Source organism: Coregonus lavaretus (assembly GCF_964263955.1).
Source record: "Coregonus lavaretus genome assembly, chromosome: 16".
Taxonomy (NCBI): Eukaryota; Metazoa; Chordata; class Actinopteri; order Salmoniformes; family Salmonidae; genus Coregonus; species Coregonus lavaretus.
In genome coordinates, this window is record NC_140003.1 from 14,438,740 (window position 1) to 14,461,132 (window position 22,393).

The window sequence follows — 22,393 nt, forward strand, 5'->3', positions numbered from 1 at the left end:
GATTATTTTTTCTCAATTTGTCTGTCATAGTTGATGTGTACCTATGATGAAAATTACAGGCCTCTCTCGTATTTTTAAGTGGGAGAACTTGCACAATTGGTGGCTGACTAAATCCTTTTTTCCCCACTGTAAATAGATTTTCGCTCTTCTCAATAACAAGAAATGATTGCCTCTTGTTATCATGTTTAGATACCAGTTATGAATAAGTGTTTCATCATATATTCCTGCACAAGGCTACTACTAGGCCCCAGAGTCCTCACTGTAAAAAAAACACCCATAAATCTTTTTTTTTGTTTAGTAAACTTTTTGGTCAATTTGTTACCTGGACTTAACATTTTTAGTTGGCCCAAACTTAGCTCCAACGTGATAAAAAACATAGGCAAAAATTCAGTCAGCTTAAAATGATGTGTTTGCTCAATTTGTCTCATACAGTATGTTCATTCAACTAGAAATTATTATTTTTGGTATCTTAACTAAAAAAAGGCTGTGGAACTAGTTACACACAGGGCTTTTAACCAACAATGTATTCAACTTACATATTTGACAGACATGATTACATTGTGCATAACCAAGATGGCGTAGCAGTGCGGTCGTGTATTCTGTTGTGTCCTCGTGTAAATAGCCATTATTTTTTTTTGTGTGTATTTTTTCGTATATATTTCTCTATCTCACTTTCCATCCTTTAACTAAATATACTTTCCTGCAACCCGCCTCACCCAATTGTCAGTGGGTGCTGTAGGTGGGTGTGGTGCAGGAATCAGATGCAGGACGCAGAAAAATAAGTCCAATAGACTTTAGTGAACAGCACACTCAAATTCACGATTCAAACGCCCGGAGGCGAGAAAGTCCGCACACAGGCGAAAACCAAACGGCGCACAAAACAGTGCGTAAATAACCTCCGAACACAGAGGAGGAAAATATGAAATGCACAAGGCAAACAGTAGCGCACAAAACACGACAGCGAAACAATAACACACAAACACAGACACACACAACGAGAACTAAATAGAACACTAACAAGGACTAACTAGACACAGGTGTACAACATCAAGACCAAACCAAACGAACATGAAACATAGATCGGTGGCAGCTAGTACTCCGGAGACGACGACCGCCGAAGCCTGCCCGAACCAAGAGGAGGAGCAGCCTCGGCCGTAACCGTGACAGTACCCCCCCCTTGACGCGCGGCTCCAGCCGTGCGCCGACCCCGGCCTCGGGGACGACCAGGAGGACGCGGAGCAGGGCGCGCGGGATGGTCCCGGTGGAACTCCGACAGGAGAGATGGGTCTAGGATGTCCCTCCGCGGCACCCAGCACCGCTCCTCCGGGCCGTACCCCTCCCACTCCACGAGATACTGGAGACCCCCCATCCGGCGTCTGGAGTCCAAGATGGACCGAACGGTGTACGCCGGAGCCCCCTCGATGTCCAATGGGGGCGGAGGAGTCTCTCCTATCTCATTGTCCTGGAGTGGACCAGCTACCACCGGCCTGAGAAGATACACATGGAACGAGGGGTTAATATTCTTATATTCAACAGGTAGATGTAACCTATAACACACCTCGTTCAATCTTCTCAGGACTTTAAAGGGCCCCACAAACCGCCGACCCAGCTTCCGGCAGGGCAGGCGGAGGGGCAGGTTTCTGGTAGAGAGCCAGACTCGATCTCCGGGTGCGTACACCGGCCCCTCACTGCGGTGGAGATCGGCGCTCGCCTTGTGACGAAGGACGGCCCGCTGCAGGTGGACGTGGGCGAGAAACATACTCCATCGAGCCTGGCGAGGGTTCAGTCTCCTCGCTGCCCTGATGTACTCCAGGTTCCGATGGTCAGTCAAAATGAGGAAAGGGTGTTGAGCCCCCTCAAGCCAATGCCTCCACACCTTAAGGGCCTGAACTACAGCTAACAGCTCCCTGTCCCCAACGTCATAGTTACGCTCCGCCGGGCTGAGCTTTTTGGAGTAAAAAGCACAGGGGCGGAGTTTAGGTGGCGAGCCGGACCGTTGAGAGAGCACGGCCCCTATACCAGCCTCAGACGCGTCCACCTCAACCTGAAAGGGAATCGTGGGATCCGGATGCGCCAGTACCGGAGCCGACGTAAACAGGTCCTTCAGTCTCCCAAAGGCCCTGTCCGCATCAGCTGACCACTGCAGGCGCACCGGACCCCCCTTCAGAAGGGACGTGATGGGAGCTGCCACCTGTCCAAAACCCCGGATAAACCTCCGGTAGTAATTCGCAAAGCCCAAGAACTGCTGCACCTCTTTTACAGTGGTTGGAGTTTGCCAATTACGCACAGCGGACACACGATCCACCTCCATACTCACCCCTGACGCGGACAACCGATAACCCAAAAAGGAGACCGACTCCTGGAAAAACAGACATTTCTCTGCCTTGACATATAGGTCGTGCTCCAACAGCCTCCTCAATACACGTCGCACCAGGGTTACATGCTCGGCTCGGGTAGACGAGTATACCAGAATATCATCAATGTACACGACCACCCCTTGTCCCTGCATATCCCGGAAAATGTCATCTACGAAGGATTGAAAGACTGATGGAGCATTCATCAACCCATATGGCATGACAAGATATTCGAAATGACCTGACGTGGTACTAAACGCTGTTTTCCATTCATCGCCCTCCCTAATGCGCACCAAGTTATACGCGCTCCTGAGATCCAATTTTGTGAAAAACCGCGCCCCATGCAATGACTCTGTCATGGTCGCAATCAGAGGGAGTGGATAACTGTATTTCACAGTAATCTGATTGAGACCACGGTAATCAATGCATGGGCGCAACCCTCCATCTTTCTTTTTCACAAAAAAGAAACTCGAAGAGGCGGGGGAAGTGGAAGGCCGAATGTATCCCTGTCTCAAAGATTCGGCTATGTAGGTCTCCATAGCTTTTCTCTACTCTTGAGACAAAGGATACACATGGCTCCGTGGGAGCGCTGCTCCTGCCTGGAGATCAATCGCACAATCCCCCTGTCTATGGGGAGGCAACTGCGTCGCCCTAGTTTTGCTAAACACAAGAGCTAAATCCCCATATTCAGGCGGAATGTGCAGTGCGGGCACTTGGTTTGGACTTGCCACCGAAGTCGCCCCCACGGAAACACCCAGACATCGCCCCTCACACTGAACAGACCACCCATCGAGAGCCCTCTGTTGCCACGAAATAGCAGGGTTATGGGTGCTTAACCAGGGAATCCCCAGCCTCTCTGGGTACGCAGGAGAGTCGATCAGATACAGCTGTATAGTCTCTTCATGACCCCCCTGCGCACACATCCTAAGTGGCGCTGTGACTTCCCTGATCAACCCCGACCCCAACGGACGGCTATCTAAGGCATGAACGGGAAAAGGTTTGTCAACGGGTAGGAGAGGGATCCCTAACTCTAAACAAAACTTTCGATCAACAAAATTCCCAGCTGCGCCTGAATCTACTAGCGCCTTATGCTGGGAATGAGGTGCAACCTGTGGAAAACCAACAGGTATACAAAAGTGCGCAACAGAAAGCTCTGGGTAGGTGGGGCGTCTACTCACCTGGGAGGCCCCCCCAGTGCGTGGCCTGTTGTCTTCTCCCCCGGAGAACCCTCCCCAGCACCTGGCCGCAGTGTGCCCTCCACGACCGCACTTGGTGCAGGAGACAGGCCCCCTCGGGCTCCTCCTACTCCGTTCTCTAGCGCCGGCACCCCCGAGCTCCATAGGGCTCGGCTCGGAGGTGCCGGAGGGCGGAATGGACGGACCCCCCTCGGGACGTCCACGGGTGGCCAGCAGGGTGTCTAAACGGATGGACATATCAACCAACTGGTCGAAAGTCAGATGGGTATCCCTGCAGGCCAACTCTCGTTGAACGTCCTCCCGGAGGCTACACCGAAAATGGTCAATGAGAGCCCGTTCATTCCACCCTGCATCCGCCGCTAGAGTCCGGTACTCCAAAGCAAACGCCTGTGCGCTCCTCCTCCCCTGTCTCAAGTGGACTAGCCGCTCCCCCGCCGCTTTGCCCTCAGGTGGATGGTCAAACACGGCCTTGAAGCGGCGGGAGAACTCGGCGTAGGAGATGGTGTTGGCGTCCATCTTCCTCCACTCAGCGTTAGCCCACTCCAACGCCTTTCCCGAGAGACAGGAGATGAGGGCGGAAACGCTCTCGTGTCCAGAGGGCACCGGGTGTACAGTGGCCAGGTAGAGCTCCACCTGCAGGAGGAACCCCTGACACCCGGCAGCTGTTCCGTCATACGCCCTCGGGAGCGAGAGCCGAATCCTCCTGGGTTCCGGACCTGGGGCTGGTGGACCGGCCGATGGGGTGGACAGGGTAGGTGGAGGTGTGGGTACCCTGCTGGCTTCCCATCGGTGCAGGGTGTTGATCACGTCCTGTAGAGCTGTCTCCAGTTGTCTTATCTGGCCCTCCTGCCAATGGATATGCTCCTCGAGCGACACAGGTGTCACAGCCGATCCTGCTGATTCCATAATGGTGTGTTATTCTGTCAGTGGGTGCTGTAGGTGGGTGTGATGCAGGAATCAGATGCAGGACGCAGAAAAATAAGTCCAATAGACTTTAGTGAACAGCACACTCAAATTCACGATTCAAACGCCCGGAGGCGAGAAAGTCCGCACACAGGCGAAAACCAAACGGCGCACAAAACAGTGCGTAAATAACCTCCGAACACAGAGGAGGAAAATATGAAATGCACAAGGCAAACAGTAGCGCACAAAACACGACAGCGAAACAATAACACACAAACACAGACACACACAACGAGAACTAAATAGAACACTAACGAGGACTAACTAGACACAGGTGTACAACATCAAGACCAAACCAAACGAACATGAAACATAGATCGGTGGCAGCTAGTACTCCGGAGACGACGACCGCCGAAGCCTGCCCGAACCAGGAGGAGGAGCAGCCTCGGCCGAAACTGTGACACCAATGTGGAACAGATTCTATTATTTCTTTATTTTTATCAAGAACCTACGGCTGAAACTAGCCAGCTAACCAGCTAACTAGCTACTTGCTATTAGCCACCGTTAGCGGTCTTCACCACTGTCCGTGGCCTGCACTACCTTCCAGTCAGCTCTAGCCTGGACAATTATCGGCCAGTCTGCACAGCGTGCTATCGACCCAGAGCATATTGAATTTTCTGCCGGAATCACTGAATCACTGGACCTTAACACCGGATCAACGCAACTAGCTAGCTGCAACCGAATGGCTGTTGTTAGCTAATCACCACTGTCCCGACGCACCAGTTAGCCTTGAGCTAGCCTCGAGCCAGGCCCATCTCCCAGGTATCTACCTCTCTGTCAACCGGACGGGTCCTCCTACTGTCGACAACCCAGGCCCTGTAGCCCCCAGTATCACTCCTACTCCCCAGGCGCTATCATTTGTTGACTTCTGTAACCATAAAAGCCTTGGTTTCTTGCATGTTAAAATCAGAAGCCTCCTCCCCAAGGTTGAGTTATTCACTGCGTTAGCACACTCTGCCAACCCTGATGTTCTAGCAGTGTCTGAATCCTGGCATAGGAAGGCCACCAAAAATTCAGAAATGTCCATCCCGAACTACACCATTTTCCATCTAGATAGAACTGCCAAAGGGGGCAGAGTTGCAATCTACTGTAGAGATAGCCTGCAGAGCTCTATCATACTATCCAGGTCTGTGCCCAAACAGTTTGAACTTCTACTTCTAAAAAGTAGTTGCCGCTCGCTACAGACCCCCCTCAGCCCCGAGCTGTGCCCTGGACACCATATGTGAATTGCTTGCCCCCCATCTATCCTCAGAGTTCATACTGCTTGGTGACCTAAACTGGGATATGCTTAACACCCCGGCCATCCTACAATCTAAACTAGATGCCCTCAATCTCACACAAATTATCAAGGAACCTACCAGGTACAACCCTAAATCCGTAAACAAGGGCACCCTCATAGATATCATCCTGACTAATTTACCCTCTAAATACACCTCTGCTGTCTTCAACCAGGATCTCAGCGATCACTGCCTCATTGCCTGTGTCCGTAATGGGTCCGCAGTCAAACGACCACCCCTCATCACTGTCAAACGCTCCCTAAAACACTTCAGCGAGCAGGCTTTTCTAATTGACCTGGCCCGGGTATCCTGGATGGATATTGACCTCATTCCGTCAGTAGAGGATGCCTGGATGTTCTTCAAAGTGCTTTCCTCTCCATCTTAAATAAGCATGCCCCATTCAAAAAAATCAGAACTAAGAACAGATATAGCCCCTGGTTCACCCCAAACTTAACTGCCCTTGACCAGCACAAAAACATCCTGTGGCGTACTGCTTTAGCACCGAACAGCCCCCGCCATATGCAGCTTTTCAGGGAAGTCAGGAACCAACATACACAATCAGTTAGGAAAGCAAAGGCTAGCTTTTTCAAACAGATATTTGCATCCTGTAGCACTAACTCCAAAAGGTTTTGGGACACTGTAAAGTCCATGGAGAATAAGAACACCTCCTCCCAGCTACCCACGGCACTGAGGCTAGGAAACACTGTCACAACTGATAAATCGACGATAATCGAGAATTTCAATAAGCATTTTGCTACGGCTGGCCATGCTTTACACCTGGCTACCCCTACCCCGGCCACCAACTCTGCACCCTCCGCTGCAACTTGCCCATGCAAATCGGAGGGCCTGTTGTCTGTACCTCTGGCAGTCTCAATGGGGGTGCCACAGGGTTCAATTCTCGGGCTGACTCTATTCTCTGTGTATATCAATGATGTCGCTCTTGCTGCTGGTGACTCTCTGATCCACCTCTATGCAGACGACACCATTTTGTATACATTTGGCCCTTCATTGGACACTGTGTTAAGAAACCTCCAAACAAGCTTCAATGCCATACAAAACTCCTTCCGTGGCCTCCAACTGCTCTTAAACACTAGTAAAACTAAATGCATGCTCTTCAATCGAACGCTACTTGCACCCGCCCGCCCGACTAGAATCACTACTCTCGGCGGGTCTGAATTAGAATATGTGGACAACTACAAATACCTAGGTGTCTGGTTAGACCGTAAACTCTCCTTGCAGACTCACATTAAGCATCTCCAATCCAAAGTTTAATCTAGAATCGGCTTCCTATTTCGCAACAAAGCCTCCTTCACTCATGCTGCTAAACATGCCCTCGTAAAACTGACTATCCTACAGATCCTTGACTTCTGCGATGTCATTTACAAAATAGCTTCCAACACTCTACTCAGCAAATTGGATGTAGTCTATCACAGTGCCATCTGTTTTGTCACCAAAGCCCCATATACTACCCACCATTGTGACCTGTACGCTCTCGTTGGCTGGCCCTCAGTGCATATTCGTCGCCAAACCCACTGGCTCCAGGTCATCTCTAAATCACTTCTAGGCAAATCCCCGCCTTATCTTAGCTCATTGGTCACCATAGCAACACCCACCCGTAGTATGCGTTCCAGCAGGTATATCTCACTGGTCATCCCCAAAGCCAACACCTCCTTTGGCCGCCATTCCTTCCAGTTCTCTGCTGCAAATGACTGGAACGAACTGCAAAAATCTCTGAAGCTGGAGACACTTATCTCCCTCACTAACTTTAAGCATCAGTTGTCAGAGCAACTTACCGATCACTGCACCTGTACACAGCCCATCTGTAATTAGCCCACCCAACTACCTCATCCCCATATTGTTATTTATTTTGCTCATTTGCACCCCAGTATCTCTATTTGCACATCATCTTCTACACTATCACATCTATCACACCAGTGTTAATACTACATTTTAATTATTTTGCACTATGGCCTATTTATTGCCTTACCTCCATAACTTACTACATTTGCACAAACTGTATATAGATTTTCTATTGTGTTATTGACTGTACTTTTTGTTTATTCCATGTGTAACTCTGTGTTGGTGTTGTTTTTATCGCACTGGAAGTATGCTTGGGTCATTGTCCATTTGGAAGACCCATTTGCGACCAAGCTTTAACTTCCTGACTGATGTCTTGAGATGTTGCTTCAATAATATAAAATAATAATATGCCATTTAGCAGACGCTTTTATCCAAAGCGACTTACAGTCATGTGTGCATAAATTTTTACGTATGGGTGGTCCCGGGGATCAAACCCACTACCCTGGCATTACAAGCGCCATGCTCTACCAATTGAGCTACAGAGGACCACATTATATTCACATAGTTTTCCTTCCTCATGATGCCATCTATTTTGTGAAGTGTCGTAATCCTTTGCAGCACTGTTTTGAATTAGCTGTAATTTATTAATCGAGTTTGGAGGCAAGTACTACATTCCCATAATCAATTCTGGAGAAAACGAATGCATGGTAAGCTTTTCTGTATCAGAAGTGTTGAGAGAGGGTCTTAGGCGGGAGATGTTCTTCAGGTGAAAGAATGATGATTTACAGACGTGACTAATGTTTGCATTGAAGGAGAGTGCAGGGTAGAATTTCACACACAGGTTGGTGATGACTGAGGAGATGGGGGATGATGTGGCCATCTATGGCAGAGCAGATGCTGCATGAGTTGGTGATTTGCGGTGGATCTGCTGGCCTATCAGCATTGCCTTTATCTTGCTGCTGTTGAGTTGGAGGAAGTTGTTCTGCATTCAAGACTTAACCTCTTCCAGACAGTTGGACAAGGTTGACAGAGCAGATGTTGTGTCAGGCTTGGTTTTAATGAACATTTGTGTGTCGTCTGCGTAGCAGTGGAATTGGACACTGTGCTGTCTGAAGATCTGGCCAAGTGGGCAGTGTGTGTGTGTGTGTGTGTGTGTGTGTGTGTGTGTGTGTGTGTGCGTGTGTGCGTGTGTGCGTGTGTGCGTGTGTGCGTGTGTGTGTGTGTGTGTGTGTGTGTGTAACTAGTGTGACTAGTTCCACAGCATTTTTTTTGTGTGGTAAAATAATAATTTCTGTTTGAATTAACATATGAGACAAATTGATCAAACACATTTTCTCATGTTCGAGCTAAGTTTGGGCCAACTAAAAATGTTAAATTCAGGTAACACTTTGACCAAAAAAAGGCTGTAGAACCAGTTACTTAATAATAATTACAGTGGCTTGCAAAAGTATTCACCCCCCCTTGGCATTTTTCCTCTTTTGTTGCCTTACAACCTGGAATTAAAATTGATTTTGGGGGGGGTTGTATCATTTGATTTACACAACATGCCTACCACTTTGAAGATTTTTTGTGAAACAAACAAGAAATAAGACAAAAAAAACAGAACTTGAGCGTGCATAACTATTCACCCCCCCAAAGTCAATACTTTGTAGAGCCACCTTTTGCAGCAATTACAGCTGCAAGTCTCTTGGGCTATGTCTCTATAAGTTTGGCACATCTAGCCACTGGGATTTTTGCCCATTCTTCAAGGCAAAACTGCTCCAGCTCCTTCAAGTTGGATGGGTTCTGTCACGGTTTCGGCCGAGGCTGCTCCTCCTCCTTGTTCGGGCAGGTTTCGGCGGTCGTCGTCCCCGGAGTACTAGCTGCCACCGATCTATGTTTCATGTTCGTTTGGTTTTGTCTTGATGTTGTACACCTGTGTCTAGTTAGTCCTCATTAGTGTCCTATTTAGTTCTCGTTGTGTGTGTATGGTGTTGTGTGTGATTGCTCCTCTGTTTGGTGTTCTGAGCTACGTATCTTCCCTCCGTTGTTTGGAGAGGTTTTCGCACATGTTAGTGCGCCTTTTGTTTGACGCCTGTGTGCGCCTTTATTTCGCCTCCGGGCTTATTGTTCTCGTGTACTACGTGAATAATTCACTAAAGTCTTTTGGACTTAGCTTCTGCGTCCTGCGCTTGATTCCTGCACCACACCCACCTTCAGCACCCCTGACAGGTTCCGCTGGTGTACAGCAATCCTTAAGTCATACCACAGATTCTCAATTGGATTGAGGTCTGGGCTTTGACTAGGCCATTCCAAGATATTTAAATGTTTCCACTTAAACCACTCAAGTGTTGCTTTAGCAGTATGCTAAGTGTCATTGTCCTGCTAGAAGGTGAACCTCCGTCCCAGTCTCAAATCTCTGGAAGACTGAAACAGGTTTCCCTCAAAAATGTCCCTGTATTTAGCGCCATCCATCATTCCTTCAATTCTGACCAGTTTCCCAGTCCCTGATGAAAAACATCCCCACGGCATGATGCTGCCGCCACCATGCTTCACTGTGGGGATGGTGTTCTCGGGTGATGAGAGGTGTTGGGTTTGCACCAGACATAACGTTTTCCTTGATGGCCAAAAAGCTCAATTTTATTCTCATCTGACCAGAATACCTTATTCCATATGTTTGGGGAGTCTCCCATATGTCTTTTGGTGAACACAAAACGTGTTTGCTTATTTTTTTCTTTAAGCAATGGCTTTTTTTTGGCCACTCTTCCATAAAGCCCAGCTCTGTTGAGTGTACTCCAATCTCCGCTGTGGAGCTTTGCAGCTCCTTCAAGGTTAGCTTTGGTCTCTTTGTTGCCTCTCTGATTAATGCCCTCCTTGCCTGGTCCGTGAGTTTTGGTGGGCGGCCCTCTCTTGGCAGGTTTGTTGTGGTGCCATATTCTTTCCATTTGTTAATAATGGATTTAATGGTGCTTCGTGGGATGTACAAAGTTTCGGATATTCTTTTATAACCCAACCCTGATCTGTACTTCTCCACAACGTTGTCCCTGACCTGTTTGGAGAGCTCATTGGTCTTCATGGTGCCACTTGCTTGGTGTTGCCACTTGCTTAGTGGTGTTGCAGACTCTGAGGCCTTTCAGAACAGGTGTATATATACTGAGATCATGTGACACTTAGATTGCACACAGGTGGACTTTATTTAACGAATTATGTGACTTCTGAAGGTAATTGGTTGCTCCCAATCTTATTTAGGGGCTTCATAGCAAAGGGGGTAAATACATATGCACGCACCTCTTTTCCGTTATTTATTTTTTAGAATGTTTTGAAACAAGTTATTTTTTGCATTTCACTTCACCAATTTTGACTATTTTGTGTATGTCCATTACATGAAATCCAAATAAAAATCCATTTAACCCTCCCGTTGTCCTAGGGTCAAAATGACCCGCCACTGTGTTGAACCAACTTTATTTAATTTTTATATTTTTTGGATAATTTGTGAGAAGGAGGCAGTGATACTTTCTTTAAAGTCTCACTGCCTCCTTCTCACAAATGATCCCACAAATATACAAATTAAATAAAGTTGGTTCAACACAGTGGCGGGTCATTTTGACCCTAGGACAACGGGAGGGTTAAATTACAGGCTGTAATGCAACAAAATAGGAAAAACGCCAAGGGGGATGAATACTTTTGCAAGGCACTGTAGTTGAAACAACTAGATTATTTTTACAGTGCTGTTGCCTCATAGTGCATATCATCACATATTTAAAGAGCCAACTTTTAGAATTTAGATTTTTTTCTTCTAATTCTAGACATTCAGTTATATAGCATTGTTTAAATATCCCCATGAAACATTAATGGGTAACTAACAGGTTTTGGCTAGATGGGATACAGCTTTTGTCAGAATTGACTTTTTGTAGCATTGGCCCACATTGGCACAACTCTCTAAATACTCTACATGTTTCTGATCACAGCCTCTTATCAACGTCACATAAGCTCCCTGCGCGGATACAAAGCTCTGTAGTCAAACTAAGGCCCACAGTAACATAATTGCTGAACAAAAATATAAACACAACATGCAAAATTGTCAAAGATTTTACTGAGTTACAGTTTATATAAGGAAGTCAGACTATTGAAATACATTCATTAGGCCCTAAACTATGGATTTCACATGACTGGAAATACAGATACAGTATGCATCTGTTGGTCACAGATAACATTTTTTATATATATATATATAGGGACGTGGATCAGAAAACCAGTCAGTATCTAGTGTGACCACCATTTGCCTCATGCAGCGCGACACATCTCCTTCGCATAGTATTGATCAGGCTGTTGATTGTGGTCTGTGGAATGTTGTCCCACTCCTCTTTAATGACTGTACGAAGTTGTTCGATATTGGTGGGAACTGGAACACGCCGTCGTACACGTCAATCCAGAGCATCCCAAACGTGCTCAATGTGTGACATGTCTGGTGAGTATGCAGGTCATGGAAGAACTGGGACATTTTCAGCTTCCCGGAAAAATGCAATTGTGTTCGTTGTCAGTAGCTTATGCCTGCCCATACCATAACCCCACCGCCACCAAGGGGAACTCTGTTCACAATGTCAGCAAACTGCTCGCCCATGCAACGCTATACACACTGTCTGCCATCCGTGAAGAAAACACTTCTCCAACGTGTCAGTGGCCATTGAAGGTGAGCATTTGCCCACTGAAGTCGGTTACAATGCCGAACTGCAGTCAGGTCAAGACCCTGGTGAGGACGACGAGCATGCAGATGAGCTTCCCTGAGACGGTTTCTGACAGTTTGTGCAAAAATCCTTCGGTTGTGCAAACCCACAGTTTCATCAGGCTGTCCGGGTGGCTGGTCTCAGACGATCGAGCCGGTGAAGAAACCGGATGTGGAGGTCTTGGGCCAGCGTGGTTACACATGATCTGCTGTTGTGAGGCCGGTTGGACATACTGCCAAATTCTTTAAAACGACGTTGGAGGCAGTTTATGGTAGAGAAATGAACATTAAATTCTCTGGCAAAAGCTCTGGTGGACATTCCTGCAGTCAGCATGCCAATTCCACACTCCCTCAAAACTTAAGACATCTGTGGCATTGTGTGTGTGACAAATCTGCACATTTTAGGGTGGCCTTTTATTGTCCCCAGCACAAGGTGCACCTGTATAATGATCATGCTGTTTAATCAGCTTCTTGATATGCCACACCTGTCAGGTGGATGGATTATCTTGACAAAGGAGAAATGCTCACTAACAGGAATGTAAACAAATGTGTGAGAAATAAGCTTTTTGTGCATATGGAACATTTCTGGGATCTTTTATTTCAGCTCATGAAACATGGGACGAACACTTTACATGTTGCGTTTATATTTTTGTTCAGTGTATATTTAGAGATACCTTTCCTCTTCTATTCCTCCTTTTCCACCTGTTTTCAGGATGTTATAACACAAGAGTTTCCGTCAGTCCCACCGGCAGGTCATATACACGAATCAATAAGAGATGTGGAAATTGCATTAACTTGACTTCAGTTAATTAAACTACATGTAAACCATCTTAAGTCTTGGAGGCTACTGCACTTAACCATCATAACTTTTACGGTACTCTCACAGCAACATGCTCTAGCCAGGGTTTTGGGTGCTTATGTAATTTGTGGGGGATGGGTGTCGACTGGTATAACCAATGTAGCTCTTATCGATCAGATGCCAGTGCTGTGACGAAGGTCTCTCCTCACGTGGTTATGCTCTCTGAAACTGTACTGTGTTTGGATGTTGCTTGCTGCTGGGTACTGCCTTTAACGTGAACACTTTCTTAATTTATGTGTTTGTGCTTTTCATTTACAGTAAACAAATTATGTGACTTCATCCTGCATCTACAAGGTTTTTTCTGTTTCGTTTTTTCACACTGTAGCCTAATTGTAATTCACTATAACAAGTAAACATAGCATCACAGTCTCTCCTTTACAAATACATTTCCCCCCTTGTCCTTTCCTTTACTTATTTCCTTGTTGTTGTCATTGTCGTTAATAAGCTGTGGTGTTAGTGATACTTGTGTTGAGCTTTACACTGGCATTTAAACACTTTACTCTTGTGTTTTTCGATTTTCACCATCACCAATCAAAGTCAACATGTAGCCTACAGTACAGATGTAGGATCTTAATTTGAGCCAGTTTGCTACGGCAGGAAAATAATCATGCATCAACAGGAAATGGGAATTATTATTCTGATTATAATGAATGGACACTTTTGAAGGGAAAATCAGGTCTGAAATTTCAAAGTGGAAATTACAAACTTCAGAAGCCTTTTTAAACCTTAAATATACTACAAATTGTACATTTCCTGCGATGCAGGAAAGTTCTCCTGCAACAGGGTGATCAAATTAAGATCCTACATCTGTATATATTGTCAGTGCTGAAAATGATCATCATTATCCAATGCAATATTGCCTATGGTCCTATATCTGAGACTGAGGCTGTCTGTGTGAATCCTTGCAGGTGGTCGTCAACGCTCTGCTCGGAGCCATCCCCTCCATCTTCAATGTGCTGCTGGTGTGCCTCATCTTCTGGCTCATCTTCAGCATCATGGGCGTCAACCTGTTTGCAGGAAAATACTACCATTGTATCAACATGACCACGAGTGAGCGCTTCGAAGTCAGAGATGTGGCTAACATGACAGAATGTTTGGCTTTGAAAGGTGCCCACTGGAAAAATGTCAAGATCAACTTTGATAACGTGGGAGCAGGCTATCTGGCACTGTTACAAGTGGTGAGCGGCTCTCTCCATTCACCAGAAATATTTTATTGACATTTTCTAAAGAGAGTGGACACATGTCAAAAGTTTTGTATCAATTCCGTGTGGGCAGACGAATTGTGTGAGGGCGATGTCCTTCTGAACTAGTATCTTAACTATTAGGTAGTAAAATGTTCCTTACTTTCTCTCTAAGGCTACATTCAAAGGCTGGATGGACATCATGTATGCAGCTGTGGACTCTCGCAATGTAAGTATTTTCAGTAATACCTTTCACAAGGTATTTTAGACTAATGGTTGATTGTGTTGGCACATTGTCTATTTATATATGATAATGTTTTGGTTTTATGATGTTAATGTATGGTAATACTATGCTATTCTATTACAGATGGATGATCAACCCGACTATGAAGTGAATCTGTACATGTATCTGTACTTTGTGGTATTCATCATATTTGGATCCTTCTTTACACTCAACCTCTTCATTGGTGTCATTATAGACAACTTCAATCAGCAAAAGAAAAAGATAAGTATTTCATGTTGTGGTAATCATGCATCAATTTTGCATGCATCAATTTTCTCTGATTTAACGTAATGAGGATCTTTCCCTCCAATAATGGCCAACTAAATATGTGTAAGAGCTGCAGGAATTTAACTAGGCTTGTCTTGCCTCTTTACTTTGGAGGTCAAGACATCTTCATGACAGAGGAACAGAAGAAATACTACAATGCTATGAAGAAGCTTGGCTCAAAGAAACCCCAAAAGCCTATCCCTAGGCCAGCGGTAAGGTCATACTGTACCACTCTGTTTCTCAACAAATAACTCCTCAATTCATGAACCTCTATTTCTACATCTTATTGTCTCAAAATGCTTCTTTCTTATGTTTCCTCCAGAACAAGTTTCAAGGATATGTCTTTGATTTCATTACAAAGCAAGCCTTCGACATTGTCATCATGATTCTTATATGCCTTAATATGGTCACCATGATGGTGGAGACGGATGACCAGACAAAAGACATGGCTAACATTCTCTACAAGATCAACCTGGTGTTTATTGTCATGTTCACTGGAGAATGTATTCTGAAGATGATCTCACTCCGACAATACTACTTTACCATTGGTTGGAATGTATTTGACTTTATCGTTGTTATCCTGTCGATAATTGGTACGATTTTTCACCTATTTTCATAATTGTAATACTGCAATGTGACATTATGCTTTGGAGATTATTATGTGTAATTCTTCTCTGTCCTTTCAGGTATGTTTCTCTCGGAACTGATAGGGAAGTACATTGTTTCACCAACCTTATTCCGAGTCATTCGACTGGCCCGAATTGGCCGTATCCTTCGCCTCATCAAGAGTGCCAAGGGAATCCGTACACTCTTGTTTGCGTTGATGATGTCTCTTCCTGCATTGTTCAACATTGGTCTTCTGCTCTTCTTAGTGATGTTTATCTATGCCATCTTTGGCATGTCAAACTTTGCATACGTCAAGAAGGAGTCTGGGATTGACGACATGTTCAACTTTGAGACGTTCGGCAACAGCATGATCTGCCTGTTCCAGATCACCACATCAGGGGGCTGGGACCTCCTGCTGGCCCCCATCCTCAACAAGGGAGATCCAGACTGCGACAGCCAGAAAGAGCACCCAGGAAGCAAGTACAAGGGGGGAGACTGTGGGAACCCCCCTGTGGCCATTATCTTCTTTGTGAGCTACATCATCATCTGTTTCCTCATTGTGGTCAACATGTACATTGCTGTCATCCTAGAGAACTTCAGTGTGGCCACTGAGGAGAGCGCTGAGCCCCTGAGCGAGGATGACTTTGAGATGTTCTACGAGGTCTGGGAGAAGTTTGATGCACGGGCCACCCAGTTCATGGAGTATGACAAGCTGTCGGACTTTGCTGATGCCCTAGACCCCCCGCTACGCATCTCTAAGCCCAACAAGATCCAGTTGATCTCCATGGATTTACCCATGGTGAGTGGGGAGCGTATCCACTGCCTGGACATCCTGTTTGCCTTCACCAAACGTGTCCTGGGCGAGGGCGAAGGCTTGGACATCCTCCGGGGTCAAATGGAGGAGCGCTTTATGGCCTCCAACCCCTCCAAGGTGTCCTACGAACCAATCACCACCACACTGCGCCGCAAGCTAGAGGACATGTCTGCCCTGGTCATCCAGAGAGCTTTCAGACGGTATCTTCTCAGGCGTATTGTTAAGCGGGCATCTGCCATGTACAAGGAGAAGATGCAAAGTGGAGGCATGCTCCTTGATAAAGAGGTTCTCGTCATAGACAAATTTAACGAGATCTCTACTTCAGACAGAACTGACATGACTCCTTCCACAGCCTCTCCCCCATCATATGACAGTGTTACAAAACCAGAAAAAAACAAATATGAAAAAGACAAGAGAAAGAAGGAGGTGAAGGAGAAAAAAAAGTAAATGGATGTTGGGAAGATGTAACGTAGATGTTTCATTCTGCGACAAATTGTTTACAGCCTTTGAAGGTGACCAATGTGTCAAGTTAACCCCTTCTTTGGTGTGGATATCTATGCCAAACTGACTATGCTTACTTGAGTCTAAATGTAAGGTTGGTGCCTAAAATTAGGTAGTGATTCACATTCTTAGGCTGTAGGGAGACCAGTTGTTCGGATGATAATTTCTGTGGGGACAAAAACAAATGTTTGCCCGCTTTATAGGGACAGGTAAAACATTTTGATATGTGTTGTTACAATCAGAAACATTTAGTTATACAGTAACTTATCTTGCAGCTAGTACTTCCAGGGCTGCATCCAGTGTCTTGCATTATAACTAACTTATTTTTATTTACTAACTTTTTTTTCTTACAGAATCTTGTTTTTAAAACTCATAGGTTGATTGTGTGACTATTTTTGTAAACATATTTTTTTTCTGTAAAAATAGGGGTTTCATGTATTGCTTTAAAGGTAGTCTTGTTCACTTTAAATATTCATACAACTTGACTAGTCAAGTGTGATCAAACACACATCCTTATGGGGTGCAGGACCGAAGAAAGTTGGTATAAAAGAAATAGTGCCCGCACACTCATAAAACATTTTTTAATAAAGGTACATGCTTTATTTCTACCATAAGACTTGACTACTCATGACAACCATTATTGCTGCAGTGCAGTTAGGGAGATTGCTGCAGTTGAATCGAAATGTAGACTTGCTTGAATGCTTACCCATGATTACAGTGTCGCATTACGCACCATCACCAAAATGAGCTTGATTTCTCCTTGATGTCTGAGGTGCTCATACTTTTATGAATCTGTAACATTATTAAATGTTTACTCACACTATTACAAATCAACAGAGAGCATTTATCCTGAGCATACAGTCCAAATACCATTACCAACAACTGTTGTCTATAATCAGTTTCAGAACAATAACATGGGCTACAATGACATAGTTTTCCTGCTTTCATTCATCAGAAACTACAGTAAAATACAGAATACATTCATCTTTAGTGCTGGTTCACAGTGTTGATACACATAGTATTCGTAGTCCAGCTCCTCTGTCCAGCTTGTACCTCAATGGCATCAAAGACTGTCTATTCTCTTCACAGTGGTGAATGTTAAAACGAGCCAATGTCTTCTGCACAGTATGGTTGTGACCATCAGGTGTAAATCACCTTAAATAATCTCCAAGCCTACTCTGACAGGTGAAACACTGTATTCTGTGTCATATATGCTCACTTAACAGGCATTCTAACAGCATTTATCTTGTGTACTCTGCCGTTTTGGTACTGCAACATCATTAGTCAGTGCGATAAAACTTCCTTGTCATTTACCAAATCTAAATTGCTTTGAGTGCACGTTTCCTACTCACTTCCCAAATAATTTTCCATTGTTGTTGATGTATCTGTATGTACATATTCTATAATATATAAAATATACAAATATATTTGATATATTATGTGATATTTCATATATAATGGAATATATGAAGTTGTTAATGTTATGTAATACATATATCTATGATATTCTGCATTCTCTGCTCTATATGGCAGACAGACCAGAGTGTGAAGCATTCAGTTGAGGCTGTGGGAAGATTTTATGGTTAGATTGCACTCAATGTCTATGTAAATATTGTAATATAATCATTTTTCTTTGTACTGTACAACCCTTTTGTAAATGGTTTGCTATACAAAATGGCCGCACTGTCTGCACTATAGCCACTTTAGTTATTTAAGCTTAACTGCACTTTTTCATTCGGAAACTCCTCATGTGAGCTAGTGAAGGGGAAGTGGACTTTTGATTCTTGCATCTTTTATTTTGTGTCATTTGTAAACTGTGGTCACAGTTTACCTCACATGCTTTATTATAATAAATATCTAATATGGTTCAGAGAATTCTGAATATGATTGTCTTAAGGCTAGTGTGACAGCCCAAGTCTTCGATTGTTTCCTAGATTTGTTTACATTTTTATAGTTATCCAATTCTTCAGGATGTTACTTTTGTCAGCTGTTCCCTTTGTATAAAGTGTCACAGGTATCTGTAATTAAAATGTTATAAAGTATACATTTATATGACTATATGTTGCATGTAATAAAAACACTAATATGTATATACTATACATACATACACAATGAATGTTTTGATTACATAACATTTAATAGATCCCATCTTTTATATGCATTTTGCTTGCAGTGTATGAGTAAACTGAATGCAAGATGTTGCTATAACCCATCTCATTGAAAAGCCAAAAGAATAAAGAAAACATGTACCTCAGGTCATTTATTCCATCGCACGTATTTATGACTATTCATTTATGACTTTGCAATCCATATAGGACATCAACATACTCTATAAATACATTGTTATCCAAGTTACTGTTGTGGTTTTGCATGCTTAACCAATGTTTGCAAAGCAGTGGCCAGTGAGTTAAATGGATTCTTCTAAGGTCCTGGAGTTTTTTCTGTGTCAGGTAACATGCTCAGGAAACACTTTTTTCTTGATCATGTGACCTGACCAGTAAAAACCTGTGGCCCCAATTATAAAATGTTTTAATGGGATAAATGTGGGTTATTAATTTAATACATAAAACACTATAAAACAATCATGTTACAATGTAGTGGCCCATGGAGTTCCAGAAGTATAGCCTCACATGTTGCTGAACAGAAGTCTAACATGATTTATAAGCATTTGTTTGGAGATATGTACTGTATACTGTAAATCCAGATCATTACACTGCATTTCACACCACTAAATACTTCAGAATATATTAAAGACGCACTCCAGCTATTTTTCCTGTTGAGAAAGAATATCCCAAGTGTAAGTACAGTAATGTACACACACTTAAGCGTAAAAAAATATGTTTTGAGCAAAATAGTGTTTCTTAGACATAACTGCAAACTTCATGAAGTAGGCCATTGGAGGAGTTGGTCTGATGTGATGTCATCGACCTCCCCCCTTGCTTGTGGGAACAATAGAGGAGCAATAGAGAACAAAAGAGGAAAGCCCCCCCACTTGTGCCATGTCATGACTTACCTGGACCACCTATTGAGATGTGCCTTTTGTTAAGTAAGTCAGGTGATAAATGAAGTGAAAAGGAGACTGGAGTGCAACTTTAATCATGGCTTGATTTCACTGGACATAACATGTGCATTGGAATAAATAACAGTATGTGGACTATAGACAGTTGCACAGTACCAATCCAGCCATCTATTTTTTATATGGAACGAGAACTACAACAAACAGCAACCATCTCTCACAATCATCCTCCATCTGCATGCATTGTTGTGAGTGTTGCTGCACCGTGGGCTGTTACCTCTTCCCATCAACGTCACCAAAGGCACATGATTACTGACTCTACACCTGACATGAATAACCCAAGAAAGTTAAATGTGTGTACAGTATTACAGTATGCATAAAAAATGGTACTGCTGTATTGTACAGTATGTTAGTATGGTGATTGAGAGCTGAACCTAAATCCCAAAGCTTTGAATGATCTATAAGAGTAAGAACAAACATTAATATACATAGGTCACCTTTATTTCATGATTTTATCCTTTTTCTGTACTGTCTCTGGTCTGCATATTTCCCCCCTCTGTATTTCGGAGGAGAAATGTGTTTGTTTTTGTCACAAGCTGGGCTAGAACTCCGGTCTCAGATGTGGGGAGCTGGGGGTTCTACCCCTTAGCCACAGAGGAGGTATAGTTGGACCCAAATGAAACACCCAAGGCAATACTCCAGGTAAGTAGATTTCATGTAACAAAAAGGTTCCTTGCACTTCAAAAATAGTCCAACAAAAGTTCTTCTCAGAAAGAGGTATATTAACATAGGTAGAGTAACAAAACAGGAGGCAAAACAAAATAACTCCACGAGGGGAGAAAAACAAACTAAAGATAACTTAGAAAAGCTTACTTGGAAAGACACGGTGGGACAAAGCAGGAGACACATAGCCAGGACTCAAAAACCAAGTGAGGAACAGGGGAAAAAACACAGCTAAAATACTCTAGGGGAAACAAGGCACAGGTGACCTGGATCAAGCTAATAAGGACACACGAGGAAGAACTAAGGCAGAGGGGAACACAGATGACCTCTAGAGGCCCGGAGACAAACAGGAGGCAGGAAGCTGACAGTTTTTGGTTGTTATCTTCCATCTGCAGTGTTTCAGCTACCTTAAAAAAAGTATTAACATTCCATATTGCTGTATTTACACATGATAGTACTTTGATGTGCCTCTTAATATGCTTTACAACATACCTTTTCATTTCAAATCTATTCCAAACAAAATATGAACACAACAATATTCAGCTGCCTGCAATACATTTTCATGTTTAACTATTTGCTGATGTGTCAATACCTTGTACCTGTCTTTGTGCAATGCTGGATATGAATTGGTATGCACACGTGTTTCAAGACAGGGGGAATTGTTTTAGGCCTATACCAACTCTTCTACTTAAATCAGAGCTATATGTCAACGCCTGTGTGTTTGACACAGTTCATCAGAGATGCAGTAGCAGCTGATGTCTATGCTGAGAGGTCAGGGCTGCCTGGTCCTGTTAATTAACTTGAGGCTTCTGGGTGAATTAATGGTGGTCCATGCAGGAACCGTACTAGGAGTGGCAGCTGAGCTTCTGTCTCTAGAGCCAGTCAATGCCAGCTCATGTTTTCTACTCAGCTCAGCCTTAGTCACTGCTTTGCATGGCCCTACTGGGTGTATATACTGTAGCTACTAGCTAATGACAGGGCAGAGTGAAACCTGCATCATCTACATTCTAGAATGGTTGGAAATGTGGACAAATTAACATTAATTTCTATGATGCAATATTCACTCTCAATTCCAGAGATGTGACTCAGTCTGTGTTTTCAATTAACATTAACACTGGCCACTATTTTACAAAACATGACTGTTTTCAGGTGGTATTGTCTGGTGACTATCATTACAACATATTTTATGTCATTTAGCAGACGCTCTTATACAGAGCGACTTACAGGAGCAATTAGGGTTAAGTGCCTTGCTCAAGGGCACATCGACAGATTTTTCACCTAGTCGGCTCGGGGATTAGAACCAGCAACCTTTCGGTTACTGGCACAACGCTCTTAACCACTAAGCTACCTGCAGTGTTACAACTGAATGACGATAGATGCTCAACAGTTCAGCTATACTATATAATGTGTACCATAGTGACTTCAATCTACAAGGGAACGATCTGTTGCTACAACAAGTATTCCTCTCTGTGCCATTTTAAGGTTGAATCTGTGTCTGAATCCTGATCAAGTTACTGGGGATTCGTCAGTGTGCCCAAATCCTTGTCAGAGTAGCTACATTTTTCAATCATGTCTCATAAAGACAGACTGACATTAGCACACTATCATTTGTGAGAAGTTCCTGCATTGTGTGTTTTATTGTATTACTGTTTTGAACAGGAAATGTAGCAGGATATTGTAGACACACATTTAAGCATTGTGTTCATCCTCCTAAACAATATAATTTTCTCTTGGTAAGAGAGGACCACTAATTGGACCGGACCTGTCTCAAGTAACTCACCACATAATTACAAATGCATTAGACATAAAGATTTTCCAGTCACCCAATTTAAGACTTTGACCCCCATTATT

The 22,393-nt window shown here is 44.0% G+C and overlaps 1 protein-coding gene across 1 annotated transcript in view; it reads left to right on the top strand.

The window, feature by feature from the left end:
• LOC311143719 (sodium channel protein type 2 subunit alpha-like) overlaps window positions 1–16,749 on the top strand; it is a gene marked incomplete at its 3' end in the record, with an annotated part of 42,716 nt that extends 25,967 nt beyond the window's left edge. The window contains exons 16-21 of the mRNA XM_084179591.1: window positions 14,060–14,329; window positions 14,508–14,561; window positions 14,700–14,841; window positions 14,997–15,094; window positions 15,205–15,475; window positions 15,569–16,749. Of these exons, the coding sequence (XP_084035717.1) occupies window positions 14,060–14,329; window positions 14,508–14,561; window positions 14,700–14,841; window positions 14,997–15,094; window positions 15,205–15,475; window positions 15,569–16,749 (2,016 nt within the window). The remainder of the gene's footprint in view (window positions 1–14,059; window positions 14,330–14,507; window positions 14,562–14,699; window positions 14,842–14,996; window positions 15,095–15,204; window positions 15,476–15,568) is intronic.
• Between the last annotated feature and the right edge of the window lie 5,644 nt (window positions 16,750–22,393).